This window comes from Seriola lalandi, unplaced genomic scaffold (genome assembly GCF_002814215.2).
Source record: "Seriola lalandi dorsalis isolate HSWRI2012SDOR001 ecotype SW California unplaced genomic scaffold, Sedor1 jcf7180002053616, whole genome shotgun sequence".
Classification (NCBI taxonomy): domain Eukaryota; kingdom Metazoa; phylum Chordata; class Actinopteri; order Carangiformes; family Carangidae; genus Seriola; species Seriola lalandi.
In genome coordinates this window covers 11,214-25,035 of record NW_019524169.1, presented here as the reverse complement: position 1 = coordinate 25,035, position 13,822 = coordinate 11,214, and the positions used below count along the sequence as shown (strand labels likewise).

Below are 13,822 nucleotides of genomic sequence, written 5' to 3'. Positions count from 1 at the left end.
CCCCTTGTTTGTGTGTGGAAAAGCGACGGGAGGTATCAGGAATGCTCCGCGGCTAATGATAGCAAGGTTCACAAATAGGGATTTAATTCACTTTCGGTCTTATCTGACACTCCGGATGTCTACCAGAAGCTGCAGGAGGACTTAATTTTGTCGATACCCTCATTTTTTCCTGCTACATTCCCACCGAGGCGAGAGCGAGAGCGACAGACCCCCGCTAATCCCGAGAAGTGGGAAGCGGCCTGCTTTCTTAGCCGGCTTCCCGGTCCAGCTCAGGCGGCTAGCACTGTCACCAGAGCCCGGTGCTTCCGCTGGCTTATTTTTCTCTACACCGAGAGAAGCATCGGAGCTTTGAAATTATTTTTGTTTTAATAACCACCGCTTGTCTTTGACCTATTTCTATCCACATCGACCCGAAGCTGTCGACGTTTCTCACCAAAGGGGACCATTTCTAAACCGGGGCGGCCTGTTTTGTTTTCGAGCCGCCATGAATCTCCGCGAACAATAACACAGCCGTAACGAGCCTGCTGGGGCTGCACCGCCGAGCGAAATAAGAGACACGGATGCCTCTGTCTGGGGTAATAAATGCACCGTGTGATACCAGCTCTGGACCGGCGTGAACACCCGGGGCGAGCATGCATGTGGACTATGGAATATCGGGGGGAAAAGCATTGCAGACCGGAGCACTTTGTCACGAAAGCCCCCGTTTAAATTTCGGAGCTGCTGCTGCTAGCTAACCAGCTGTAAGTAACGTTAAAAGGCCACTGGTGGAGGAAAGGGCGCCACACGATGCTTTGTCTAATCACAACTCACGGATTGTATGGAAACAAACCGAACCGACTTGGATGAACCGACGTTTTTATGCATGGTTGGCCTCCCCGTGAATGCAGTTAATAATAATCGCTCCCATCGGAAGCAGCAGTGCTTTTAGAGCTGGGGCGCATTGGGGATGGATTGGATGTGACTGGGGGGGATGAGTAACCTCGATTGCTCTGTGCACAGACTGCTATATATGTGGGATTTACCGACTGGGAACTGAAACCGTTATATCCATCTATGATCTCTTCAAAGCCGCCAGACTCCCTTGACAAAAACACTAATTTTACCTCACACAACACTGGAGTTGCGGCTAGTTTGTGTTATTGCGCGGCTTTGGTGTTTTAACGTATTCGTACAAATTAACGGACCGGACCGGACTGGGGCCCCGGGCCAGGCAGCTGAGATGAACCCGGTGAATGCGACCTCTCTCTACGTGTCCGCGAGCCGTTCGGTGCTGCAGTGCGACCCCCGAGACCCCCGGGCCCTCGCGGAGCTCTGCAAGCTGCTGCCGTTTTTCCGACAGTCCCTGTCCTGCTTGGTCTGCGGTAAGTGTTTAGTTGTTATTTTTATTTTTTTTTTATTTGATAATGTGCCAGTGTGAACGTGTGTTTTTGGGAGAGGTTTTCGGTAACGTGCGTTGTTGTCAGCTGTGCTCGCAGTGGGAACGAGCCTTTAAATAATGCTGCTTTCACGTACAATCGGAAATATCGGAATTTACTCAGTACCTGTCAAAAGTAAGATTAAAAAAAAGTTATTTTCATGATTAAAACTTTTCAGTATAATTAAATGAAATCAGATAAAGGTAGGTAGATTCCCATGGAATAAAATACATAACAAAAATAGCATCATAATAGTCAAACTACAAAATAAAGCACAGATTGTAAAATAAAACTTGAGAGTAACACTGATATATTTTTTTTTAAGAACATGTTATCAAAATATGTATTGTTAAAGAATAAGACAACAGTATAGTAGTGCTACAGGTTATATAATATATATGGGATAATACACAAGTTGCATACAAATTAAAAAAATATCTGCATAATGAGTACTTATAATACTACTCTATCTTTACTTAAGTGTTGAAAGTTGAATGTTTGACAGAGTCACAGCAGATGTGCACAGTGGTGTATTCAAATTATGAGGGTGCTTGATATGCAGAATCTGCACAACCCCTGTTTTTTGGGGGTTTTTTGATACCTGAATTTTTTTTCTAGGTGAGACGTGCAGAGAATTTTGCTTGGGACGGATACATTTATTAAGATTTATTGCTTTTACCTTTATATGCATGCTGGTGCATGAATAAAAGAAAAATATGAGCACCTTTTATTTACACTTAAATCCATCTGAATTCAAGTCTTGTTTATGAAAATCTGTAAGCGCCGTGTCCGAGGGCAGTGAATGCATCATCAGCCACAGCTACACCCATCGTGACACACCCCCCTCTGTGTGCTGTTTGGCAGCATCGGGGCGTTTCTCTGTTTATCATGTTGAATAGCAGTGTTTCCACATACTGGATGTTATGCAGCTAATCTCTTCCTCACACTCTTTATCCCAGAAGATTTTTTTCTTTCAGGCAAAAAGTAAAATAGATATGAAAAAGTAAAACAAGTGGAGAACAAGATGAAATATTGTTTGTCTACTTTAGGAAACAATCTTGTTTTACAATGTTGAAAAACTTTTTTTTTTTTTTCACGCCAGTGGCTGTAACTGCACAAGATAAAATTGGCTGCGATTCAATTTGTTTTCTGTGGTTTGTCTGTTGGTGGTAGGTTGTAAATAATATTTTGATTTATTATGGTTGGATATTTAATGCATGGTTTTCCTTTCTCATACATAATGCAGCAACTCTCTCTTAGCCATAGTGAGTGGATATACCGCGCTTTGTGTTTCATGTTGTTTTGTGGCTCTGCAGAGGAAGCTTTTTTCCAAGTTGTCAGTAAATGGAAAGATATTTGGATTATATTTGAATTATTGATGTTATATTTCATATTGCTCCGACTCGGTGTGAGTCAAAGGTGATATATATACTTACAGATAACCTCCTCCATCTCCACTGTATAAATAATAGATCAGTGTGAAAGCAGTCCATACATTGTGTTAAATATAGACTCTCTGCAGTTGTGTGGGATTTATCGGACAGAGTGTGTAAGCTTGGTTGTTTCTTATGAATGGACCTTCATCCTCTCTTCCTATCTGCAGCTGCACTCCCTAGTGATCAGCGTTGCTAAGGAAGCTCCTCTCAAAGAGCGGTTGTCATCCAGTCTGGCAAGTCGCCAGGCACCACTCAGGTTTACAAATACATATCGGTTCAGGAAGCTACTGAGGAAACAGTAGTTTGTAAATCATAAGAAAAAACGTGAGAAGCCATGACCATAGTTTATCAGGGACATGGATGTGCTTGGATACTTCAGTCCGATAAGAGGTTTGTTGCAGTGTTTACATTGACAAGCTGTTCTGCTTTTTCTGGATCCCGTGAAAGTCTGTTAATTAATCATCAGTGTGAGCTGATCTGATGTGTTCCTGTGAAATGTGTCATGTATTAATATTTCCTGTTTGCTCTCTTTACTCTTATCCTCAGGTAACTTGCTGCAGGACCCCATCGCTCCCACCGACTCGTCATGTCAGCATTACGTCTGTCGAGGCTGTAAGGGTCAGAGGATGCAGCTGAAGCCGTCCTGTAGTTGGTGTAAAGACTATTCCCGCTTTGAGGAAAACAGGCAGCTCTCCTTGCTTGTCCACTGTTACAGGAAGCTCTGTCTCTACATCACACAGTCGCCACTCGCCCCGCACATAGCCAGCGCTGCCAGTGACTCGCCGGACCTCCAGGCCATCCTCAACGAGGGCCTCACGTTGGCCGAGAGCGAGCCAGAGGCGGAGGACATTTCAGATTCAGTCGGGCCGTCACAAACAGCCTCCACCTCTGACGTTGTCCAGTCCAGCGAGGCTCCTCCTACAAAGGAGCTGAAGGGGGAGGAGCCGAGCCCCGTGAGCATTAACGGACTGCATGATTGTAACGGCCTGGTCAGTTCGGACACTCTGCAACCCATCACCATAGAAACAGGTGGAGGTGTTGCTAAGCAGGAGAGCTTCTCGGGGGAGATCCCGGTGTGTGTGAGTGTCACGGGGACTGGGGAGGCGGGGCTTTGTGACATCAGCACTTTTGGGGATGAACTAAAACATGGAGGGGGGCCATTGTTGTTGAGTGTTGAGGAGGTGCTCAGGACTCTGGAGACGGACCCTGACCCCACACCCGAGCCCAACCCCCAGCCAGACTGCCCCCCCTCTGTACCTCAGTCTAGCCTCAACGGGTCTCACTGCCCATCAGGGCCGGACTCCTCTCGCCTCATCCCCTCCCTCCCCCCAGAGAACAGCACTCGTCCCCTCCAGCCTCACCCGCAGCCATCCTTGCAGCCCCCCCCTCAGCCCTCCACAGTCGTCCCTCGTGTCCCCCCTCGGTGCCACCGCAAACGTTCCCGTTCAGAAAGCGACAGCGAGAAAGTGCAACCCCTCCCCATCTCCAGCCTCCTACGAGGGCCTCCCCTCGGTGCCAACAGCTCCCCCCACCACCCTAACCCTGGTGCCACCACCAAACAGGAGCCTAAATTTCCTCCAGCCCCGCCCCACCCCCACCTGGCCCCGGTGCCTAACGGTGGACCCCCTAAAGTGGGCAAGGCTGTGCTCGTCTCCAACAAGGCACTGAAAAAGACTGTGGAGCATCACGGGGCCACTAAGAAGGCTTATACCAAGGCCAGACAAGGGGTCCCCAAGCCCCGCGCACAGCCCCGTGACCGGGTGCCCCCACACCCCCATGCACACCCGCTGACACACCCACCCAGCCCCTCGAAGCCACTGTATAAAAAGCCTGTGGAGAAGAAGGGCTGCAAGTGCGGCCGAGCCACACAGAACCCCTCCGTGTTGACCTGTAGGGGGCAGCGCTGCCCCTGCTACTCCAACCGCAAGGTGAGAACACTAGTGACCCTAAACACGTTTACCTGAGCTTGTGTTTGTTTACATTGCAACATGTTTTTATGGCTGATTGGTTTCTCTGGGAGTGAAGCGTGGGGTTGAAACATTGTTGACCCGGTCATAAAGAGAGTGAGGGAAGTTCCTCCTCTAAGCAGTTGATGAAACAATCTATTTGTCCTGTGTAAACGCTGGATGACGTGCGATGTTGTCATTATTGATTAAAGCGTTTTGTTATTGATTGTTGTGCTAGGCGTGTCTGGACTGTATCTGCCGCGGCTGCCAGAACTCCTACATGGCCAACGGAGAGAAGAAGCTGGAGGCCTTCGCCGTGCCGGAGAAAGCTCTGGAACAAACCCGACTCACGCTGGGAATCAACCTCACCAGTATCACCGCGGCGGCCCTCCGCAGCCCGGCCACCAGCTCCCCTGGCAACACCCTCCTCAACGTCACCGCGGCCACGGGGGCGCCCGTCACCGCCACCTTCCTGTCGGGGGCGGGGCACGACAACAGGGGCTTTGACGATTCGCTGGAGATGCGGTTTGACTGTTGAGGTCCCGCCCCTCCTGTGGTCAGTCGTCACGCACATTCCCCGCCCCGCCGGCTGGGCGTTATCCATCGGGTCGTGCCAGGGACCTGCAGTGGCGGAGCCAGAACAAGGCAGCTACAGTGACAGGCGGTAGTGAGGGTCACCAGCTGAAGCTGAGGGTTTGCCCTCCGTCCATCGCCCGAAACTGCACCATGCTTGTGGTCTCGCATTACAGATGCAGCGTGGAAGAGAAGAAGGAAAAAGAAAGAGGAGATGTAGCGTTACTGTATGTGCAGCGATTTCATTTCAGCGGGGATAGAGTTTCTTTTCTTTTGTTTTCTTCTCTACTGTGGGTAAAATGTGTAGAGCATGTTGTGTAGCAAAGTCGGGAGTGTCGACCACGGTCACACGCCTCCGTGTGTGTGTGTGTGTGTGTGTGTGTGCGAGCATGTGAGTGTGTATGTATGAAGGGAAGGGTTTGGTTTGGAGATGAACCTTTATTAGCAGGAACGGAGACATCATCATTATCGCCACCATCATCATCATCATCAGAGACTGGTGTAATTTATATAAAAGAAAGAACTTTTTGTACATGGACTTCCCAGTTTCCATATAAGAAGACATTTTATGAAATATTTTATAAGTTACATTCAAAGCAATGGAAGCCAGTGCAGGGGGCGGAGCTGCTTTCAACCAGAATATTTTCCCACACGTGAACGGTAGATTGTGTTTTGTAAACTGTAGACGACCAGAAGTAAAAACATGACACGATACAAACCTGAACGTAAACATTAAAATGATCCAGTCGCTCTTATCTTTAAGGATGTGAATTTAACACCACCAGCCAAATGTCAGGTCTGTTGAGTGTTAACACGCCGTGACACCCAAACATCATGCTAAGATGTTGTTGCATACTAAAAAAAAAAAAAGAAAAAAACAAAACCATATATTTAAGTGGTTAAATGGTGAATTTTGTGTGTTTAAATATATCAAGGTTGCGAGATAACCTGTCGATCATTTGTGTGTTCTTGTATTAAGCACTTTTCTCACTTTTTCACACACACACACACATCTTCAAGCCACCATATATTACCGACCTGTTCTCACCTGTGTTGAATGCTCTGGTTGACCGCAGGCCCCCCGCACGCTGTTTTCACAAGTTTTTGGTTTCTGAAAGCTACACACATGCTGCTAAACACAACAAAGGACTCAAGAAGGAGAGCACATGTTTTCCTTGTCTTTTGTTCAATTTTTTTTAATAAGTTTTGTTAACAACATTTGCAGTATTTATTGGACGTCTCCTACCGCAGGCTACGTGCCGGGCTTCAGTTTGACCTACTCTGCCTGTCAAGTCTGTCGATCCAGTCTGGACTGTTTCTGTCTCGGTTAATTTGCTGTCTTCTTCTTAGTGTTAGTTTCTGGTGTCTCCAAACTTTTTTGTTTTTGTTTTTTTTTTTGTTTTTTTTGTTCTCCCTCGGGGCATTTAAATACCTGTAATATAACTGTAACATATTTCCACAAAAAAGAAAGAAAATCAAAAACTTACAAAGTGTTATGTGATTATTTGTTTTCTGTCTCGCTGTCGTCTGAAGCCGAATCTCTCTGCAGTTTTCTGAGGAGCCACAGTGTGTTGTTGCTTGTTCCTGCAGCACTGAGGATCGACACTAGAGGGCGGCACAGAGCTTCATGTTGCAGCGTTTACAACACACCAGCAGGGGGCAGGACACCCCCTGTCAATGTGCAGTAATCTACAACAATCCCCATCAGGTGGACCGGTGTTTATCTGTCCTTTTGGCTCCCTGCAGCCTCACTTTTATTATTTTGAGTGACTGAACTAAACGAATGTCTCAGCTCTGCCAAAAATAATAAATAATAACAATCGATTCCAAACACAAAGTAAAAAGTGTAATTTAATGTTAAGTCAGATCTTTGACAGTCCAGAGAGAAAAGCTCCAGATCAGATGAGACTGATCTACACGAGTTTGTCCTGATTCTGAATAAGTCAGGTGGTTTTCAGGCGCAGGATTCCCTCTGCTATAATCTGGTTTTGGCAAACTGCAGCGCTCTAAGAAATTTATGTTGCGTAACTGTTTTAAAGTTCAGCTTTAGCCACCAAAAGTTTCCACTGACCTTGCTTTCTGGTTTCCTTTTATTTAGTCCATCGATCTGTCGTGCAACTCACAGATCACCGTCGATACTAAATATACAAAACATCAAACAGTTTTGAGACAAATATAAATGATGATACTGTAAGTACAAAATAAACTCACAATTTTTCATGTGTTTTTGTAAAATTGGTTTTAAATAAACTTTAGGTTGCATGACTGAATAAAGGACTACACAAGGAAATCAGAAACAACCTGTTGAAGCTGAAAAAGTTTGGTGAATAAATCGTGATGGAACTTTTTTTTTTTCTTTGTTTTTTTGTTTTACAGTGTCTTTATTTCACATATTTACAGACAAAAACATTTTTATATTTACATTCACATTAGTTTTGATCTACTTGGTAAAAAATAACTTTTTTGTTTTGTTCTGATTATTGTACAGTTTCATGTTTTTGGTGCCTTCCAGATGTTCCACGCTCCAGCCGACGACGACCGGCAGCTGCAGGTGGATGTTTTCCTGTTGTTCCACATGGAGGTCGAATATAAGGTACAGTCTGATTTCACATCACTGATCAGGTGTGAAAGGAAAAAACAAAAAGACACCATCAGACCGCAACAACCAGCAGATTACTGTCACTACTTTCACAACAAGGAGCTCAAACACGACGCTGGTCAAATAAACCACACCCATCCACTTCACTACACATCTGGTCCTGAGGCCAGTTGCACCAAACACCCTACATTAAGATTTTCCTTAAAGTCTGAGATCAGGTGTCCGTAAAATAAAAACAGTTGCACAATAAACCCTTAAAGTTTCCTTAAAATGTGTTTAAGATTTTCTCCTTTTACTTTAGGAATCACTTAAACCAGCGATTTTTAACTTTTTGAATTTTAATTCTGTAAAATCTCCTTCACTCCTGCAAATGCCTAAACTTTTTTCCTTAACTACTAATTCTGTGCAACACCCTTCAGTAGCTCCCTCAGCTGAGGAAACATCAAACCTTAAGTGCCTTACTTATGTCGAGAACTTAAGGTGTTTTGTGCAACCGGCCTCTGGAGTGTAAATTAGTTGCTGTAATTTTTGTAGATACCAAAACTAAAACAACCACTTAGTAAAAAAAAATCTTTACATTCAAAGCAAAAACAAGAAATTAAGGAGAAAAAAGTCACGTTTCATATTTACATAAATGCTACAGTGAATGCTGCATTCATGTCACACCGGTAAAAACAACAATGTTTAGTTTCTGAACCTTAATTACAAAAATAAAACGTCTTTCTGTTTCGTCTTTTCTATTTTTGAATTGTTCACTTTTGTTAGTTTCTCTCAAACAAGATCTGGATGCATCAGTGAATATAACTGAAGAACTTGGAACTGTCTTTATAACCAATACAAAAGGTATTTAAAGATCACTTATCAGATTAATATGAAACTTTGATCACATGACAACAGGTGTCTCGTAACTCCGACCACGAGATGCTAAATGAACCTTTTGTCAAATCCATTTCCTATGGATCAATAATGAACCTTCTAGCTCAATCACATGAAGTCACTGATGCGTCCAGCTCTCCCTCAGTCAATTATAATCAATAATTTAGTTAATTCAGTTTTCATTACACCACGTGGAAGACGGCAGATATTTCTGCTGTTTGGATGCTGATGCGAATGATGTTTTCCACGTCGGCAGGTCACATCTGCGCTTAATCCAACGTGACATGGCGGCCCAAGAATACCAGCCGTTAGCAGGCGTTAAACACACCACTTGGAGAGCGCTTTGCGGCGGAGGGAAGACTGACAGCAGCGGGCGGGAGAGACTCTGATGCTGCCGCCAACGAAAACACAGGCAGCAGGGTTTTTCACTTCAGAACTCACAAAGGAGGAAGGTGATGACGTTACACCTTCTGTCTTCCAGTGTGGTCGTCAACACGGGCAACTTCTCTCACTCTAACTGTGTCTGACATCTTACAGAGGGACAATTAAGACTCCTAATTTTCAGGCCAATTAGAAGAATTAAAAATTAAAAACAACACAAATTAAAAGCACAATATTTACATCTTGAAACACAATCACTTAAGACAGATGATCAGTAAATACCATCTGAGAAGAGTTTTCACACAAACTGTTCTTAGAGGCGTTTTTTTTCTGTAAAGAAGAAAACACTTAATAACAAATAATATAATTAATACAGAGTGAACTACTGTTGTCTTCCTGTAGGTGGCGCAGGTCGGCTCGTGTATATCTGAGCTGACCCGACAGCTCCCCCTTGTGGAGAATCCGGGAGGTGAGTTTGCCGAATTTGTGGAATTTCTTTTAAAAGATTCTTCACATCTAATTTTTTTTTTTAAAAATGCATTCTGGTATGTGGAATGTACCACCACTTCCCACATAAATGGTACGTTCCTAGTCACATGACTGCTGTGTGTGGCACAAACCTGGGAGACATCACGGGACATCAGCTAATGCTGGTTGTCGTCTCGGGCAAAAACAAGTCAATTTAAGGTTTGGAGTTTGGGGTTCTCTCACGGCAGCTTCGAGGTCCTGTAAATACGACCATATGTCTGCTGCACATGTTGCGTGCATATGTATGTTTTTAATGTGAGACATGAACATTTAAAGGTTACGAAATATCCCTTCTGGGACAATAAAAATTATCAGTGTAACCGAGGAAAAGCCAAAGTGATCGGCAGCCGTGTGGATTTAGAAACAGCCTGTGGTTTGAAGGAGAATGGGGAGAATTGTGCAAACGAACAGATGCAGGCCACAACCAGGAATCGGAGAATGATCTTTGTATGAACTGAGCCGCGAAAAAACAAATTTATAGGTCGTAGGTGCAACCATTAAAGGGGTGACTGAGCGGCTGAGATGACGCCAGCCTCAAAGAAATGTTTGTGGAACGAAAACCGTCTCAGCAGAAAACTCTTTTTTTAGTGACAAGTTCAAATCTTAAATCCACGTCTGTCTTTTGTCCCTTCTTCACCCATAAAACCAGTGTCGTCAGATATTTCCGGTTGTAATCATCAGGGGACGTTTATGATCAACTCAAACTTTATAAAACACGAATCACGTCCGCAGATCTGAGAGATTTCCTGCGTCTGATTCTCTAGCTGATGAGAAAAGCGCCAAAGAAGCTGCTCTTCTCGTCCATGTCCACAGCGGAGGCGTTCGTCACGGTGACGAACAGGCGGTCGCCGGCGCTGAGCGGGAACAGCCCCCCCTGGTGGGCGGAGTGCAGAGAGAACTGGGAGCCCCGGGACCAGCAGGAAGTCCGACTCGTCTTCATCAGCAGGATGGGAACCGGGTAGGAGCTCACCTGCAGGGGAGAGGAAGAGGTGAGAGAGAGAACGCAGATAGAACGAGGCGTTCGTGTGCAGTTGGAGAGGTGGATGCTGGGAATTTGTTGGGAATAAAATCATATAGGTCAACAACATGTTTTTTTGTAATATAAGATTTTTAAATTTGTTTGATCGGGGTATTTTACAGTTAAAAATGTACTCATCAGTTCCCTCTAGTGGACTAATTATGTCATAACAATGACTTTATATCTAAATTACCTCTAAAATAAAGAAGTTTTTTCATTTGCAGTGTCGACTGACATCTACTCTGCCACCACTTTACCTGTGACAAGCTAATGTCGTCACCAGGTCGCTCTAACTAACAGCAACAACTTTTATAAACTTTATGTTGCGACTCAAAATGGACGTCAGGTTTGGTTCGTACCGCGACAGACGAACCCCGGACGACTTCACACATACAGATGCTGACTTTGTTAAAACATCATCTTCAATTAAGTTTCATTAAAACAACATTTCATGTCTTACTAAGTCCTTGAAGGCACCATCTGCGATCCATATTAGAAGGAAAGCTTTGCAGCAGCATCAAAGTCCAAAACATCAGAACGTTTATTCTCTTCATTACACAAACAAAGCAGCAGCTCCAGTCAAACTCTGAGCTCATGGTGTTATAAACTGTAAACATGAGTCATTTAAAAGGTCAAAACTTATTAACTGGACTGTAATTCTTTAATATTAATATTTTCCTTCCACTTTCCTCCAAACAACAAATACAAGACGACTTTTCACCTGATGTAATCCGTCAGCTGTCACAGGTTTGATACACAGAGTAATATGTAGTTTGTTCCTGACAGAGCAGAGAGAGACTGTGTTTGGATGTTTGCTGTGAGGTGACACACGCTCGCTGTCTGGACTCGTATTAGTCACTTCACGTTTCATCTGTCTCACTCTAAAGACACAAACGTCCCTCAGATCCCGTCCCGCTGTGAATCATCAGTCTGTGGTTTTTCAGTGCAACAAAAACTAATATATAGGGAAAAAAAAATAAACCTCCAGACGTGTCCTCGTGCCTGGAGGTCGAAACGCCGTCGTATTTCCTGTCTGTCTCTCCACAGACGGACTGACACTGAAATTTTAAACGACTTGTGTTGGAACCAGATTCAGATTCTCACCTTTTTATAGACGTACTGCAGCAGGGGCCTCCCTCTGTCCTCCGCCTCCTCCTCGTCCTCGCCCTCCTCCTCCAGGGAGTGGGTGTGTCTGAAGTAGGTCTGGGCGTAGACGTAGTAGAGGCCGGGCTGCGGCACCACCAGCTCCCCGTCCACCAGCTGGACGTCCTGGAGGAAGGCCAGCCCCTTCTGCCCCTCCCACCACGAGATCTTCTGGCCCTGAACTCGACGCCCCGTCGAGACAGGAGCTGCGTAAAACGAAACACATTCAGATTAAAATCAATTAAATCAATTAAAAACACAGAAGGGGGGGGGGTATATGGAAGGCCGTTGCCACCAAGAAAAGAAAAGAAAATAGATGAATAGTAGGAATAATAAAAACATACATTTATAGTATATTTAAGTCAAATTTGTGACTTTTCAGGTTTAAGAAATAAGAAGTTAGGGATGATAAAAATAAAATCAGAAGATTTTTTTCATTCAAGTCTTAATTATAACTTTGTAAGTCAATTCTATTATTAGATAGTAAGAAAATTAAATTGTTATTATCTAATAATTTTGACAATTTTGATTTAACATAAGTTTTTTCAGAACAGACTCCCATAGCTTTGTAATAACATAATGTAGAATATTTAAATCTTTTTTTAATTATCCTTTATTACAAAGGTTCATTTATGCAGATGCAACGTTTTGAGTCTGTTGAGCTTTTTCAAATAAGATTCAGAACAAATTAAAATCACTAAAACCGAACTGCGGTTCTGTGCAGGCGGATTCAATTTAAAAAGTAATTTTGCTCCGTGTTCCTTGAGGACTCCCTGAATGAAACACAAACAAACTCAAAACAATAAAATTATCACAGATCACTTTAAAACCCCCAGACGAGCTTCTCGCATTCACACACTGCTGTTTGAGGTTACGGTTCATTTCCTCACCTCCTCCCTCTCGCTCCAGTTTGGGCACGAAGCTGCCGGTGACGTGCGCCGCCACTTTGGGGCGAGGTGAAGCCCTGTCCTCCATCACCAGTGAGGGCAGCACCCGAGATACCTCATCTAATATGGAAAAATAAAAACAATAAACCAATGAAGGAATATCACACCGACACAGGAGCTAGACTCATATCTGCTCTGTCTTGCTACACAGCAACTTCTTCTTGTTCAATTGATTATTGATTGATTTGTATGTTATAGTTTGTTTTCCTCACCTCTTACTGCCGAGGAAATCTGCCTCTGGTAGCGCTGAGACAGAGACTGCAAGGAAAACAGTAGAGACCATTTATTAAAGATTGCATTAATGCATTTCTGAGCCTCATGCCTCCAAAAAAAACAAAACGTTAACGTTGACAAAGGAAAGTCAGAAATCAGTTCCTGGAGCGTCCGAATCCGAAAATGAATAAAACACACACAAAAAAAACATACATAACATTCACCACAAGAGCCTTGAGCTCAGACCACGTCCCCGCCAAGCGGCCATTATTTGACTTTGGCCCTGAGATTCTGCTGACGTGCGGATCGGGAAGTTTGGCCCGGTGAATAAAAAGGAGGCTTCACGTTCACGTCGCGTAACAGATCCGTCGCTGGTAATCGACCCCTCGCTCCCTTCCTCCTGTTTTACATTCCTTCACCCAGTTAATTGGCTCCAAAAGATGCAACTACTGCCAAACTGATGACAGACATTTTCTTTGTAAAACCGGATTCTGGATGTGTGTGTGTGTGTGTGTGTGTGTGTGTTAGTTTGAATCGGGGGGGGAAAGAGAAAAGACATATTTTTAAGTATAAATTTATGTTGGTTTTTTTTGTTAATAGCAATAAACGTTTCACCAGTGCCGCTGCAGTTCTCACTGGTTTCCAGAAGAATTTATGGGCAGTGTAATGACTCTCAGATTTGACTTTTCTCTGAAGTTTTGACATGGCTTTTGGATGAAACGGAACATGAGGCAAGACTTTTGTTTT

At 44.1% G+C, this 13,822-nt stretch overlaps 2 protein-coding genes across 2 annotated transcripts; one reads left to right on the top strand and one right to left on the bottom strand.

Annotated features, from left to right (window-relative positions):
• On the top strand, positions 1 to 6,860 carry msl2b (MSL complex subunit 2b). Its single transcript, XM_023401355.2, has 3 exons — positions 1 to 1,361; positions 3,398 to 4,779; positions 5,036 to 6,860. Exons 1-3 carry the CDS (start codon positions 1,220 to 1,222, stop codon positions 5,333 to 5,335), a joined length of 1,824 nt encoding a protein of 607 aa, XP_023257123.1. The 5' UTR covers positions 1 to 1,219; the 3' UTR covers positions 5,336 to 6,860.
• Positions 6,861 to 7,203: 343 nt separating this feature from the next.
• LOC111651407 (tumor necrosis factor ligand superfamily member 10-like) lies at positions 7,204 to 13,227 on the bottom strand. The gene is made up of 4 exons (XM_023401354.2): positions 13,075 to 13,227; positions 12,806 to 12,922; positions 11,877 to 12,121; positions 7,204 to 10,724 (listed from the first exon to the last, which is right to left on the bottom strand). The coding sequence occupies exons 2-4, from the start codon at positions 12,888 to 12,890 to the stop codon at positions 10,515 to 10,517; spliced, it is 540 nt and encodes a 179-aa protein (XP_023257122.2). The 5' UTR covers positions 12,891 to 12,922; positions 13,075 to 13,227; the 3' UTR covers positions 7,204 to 10,514.
• Between the last annotated feature and the right edge of the window lie 595 nt (positions 13,228 to 13,822).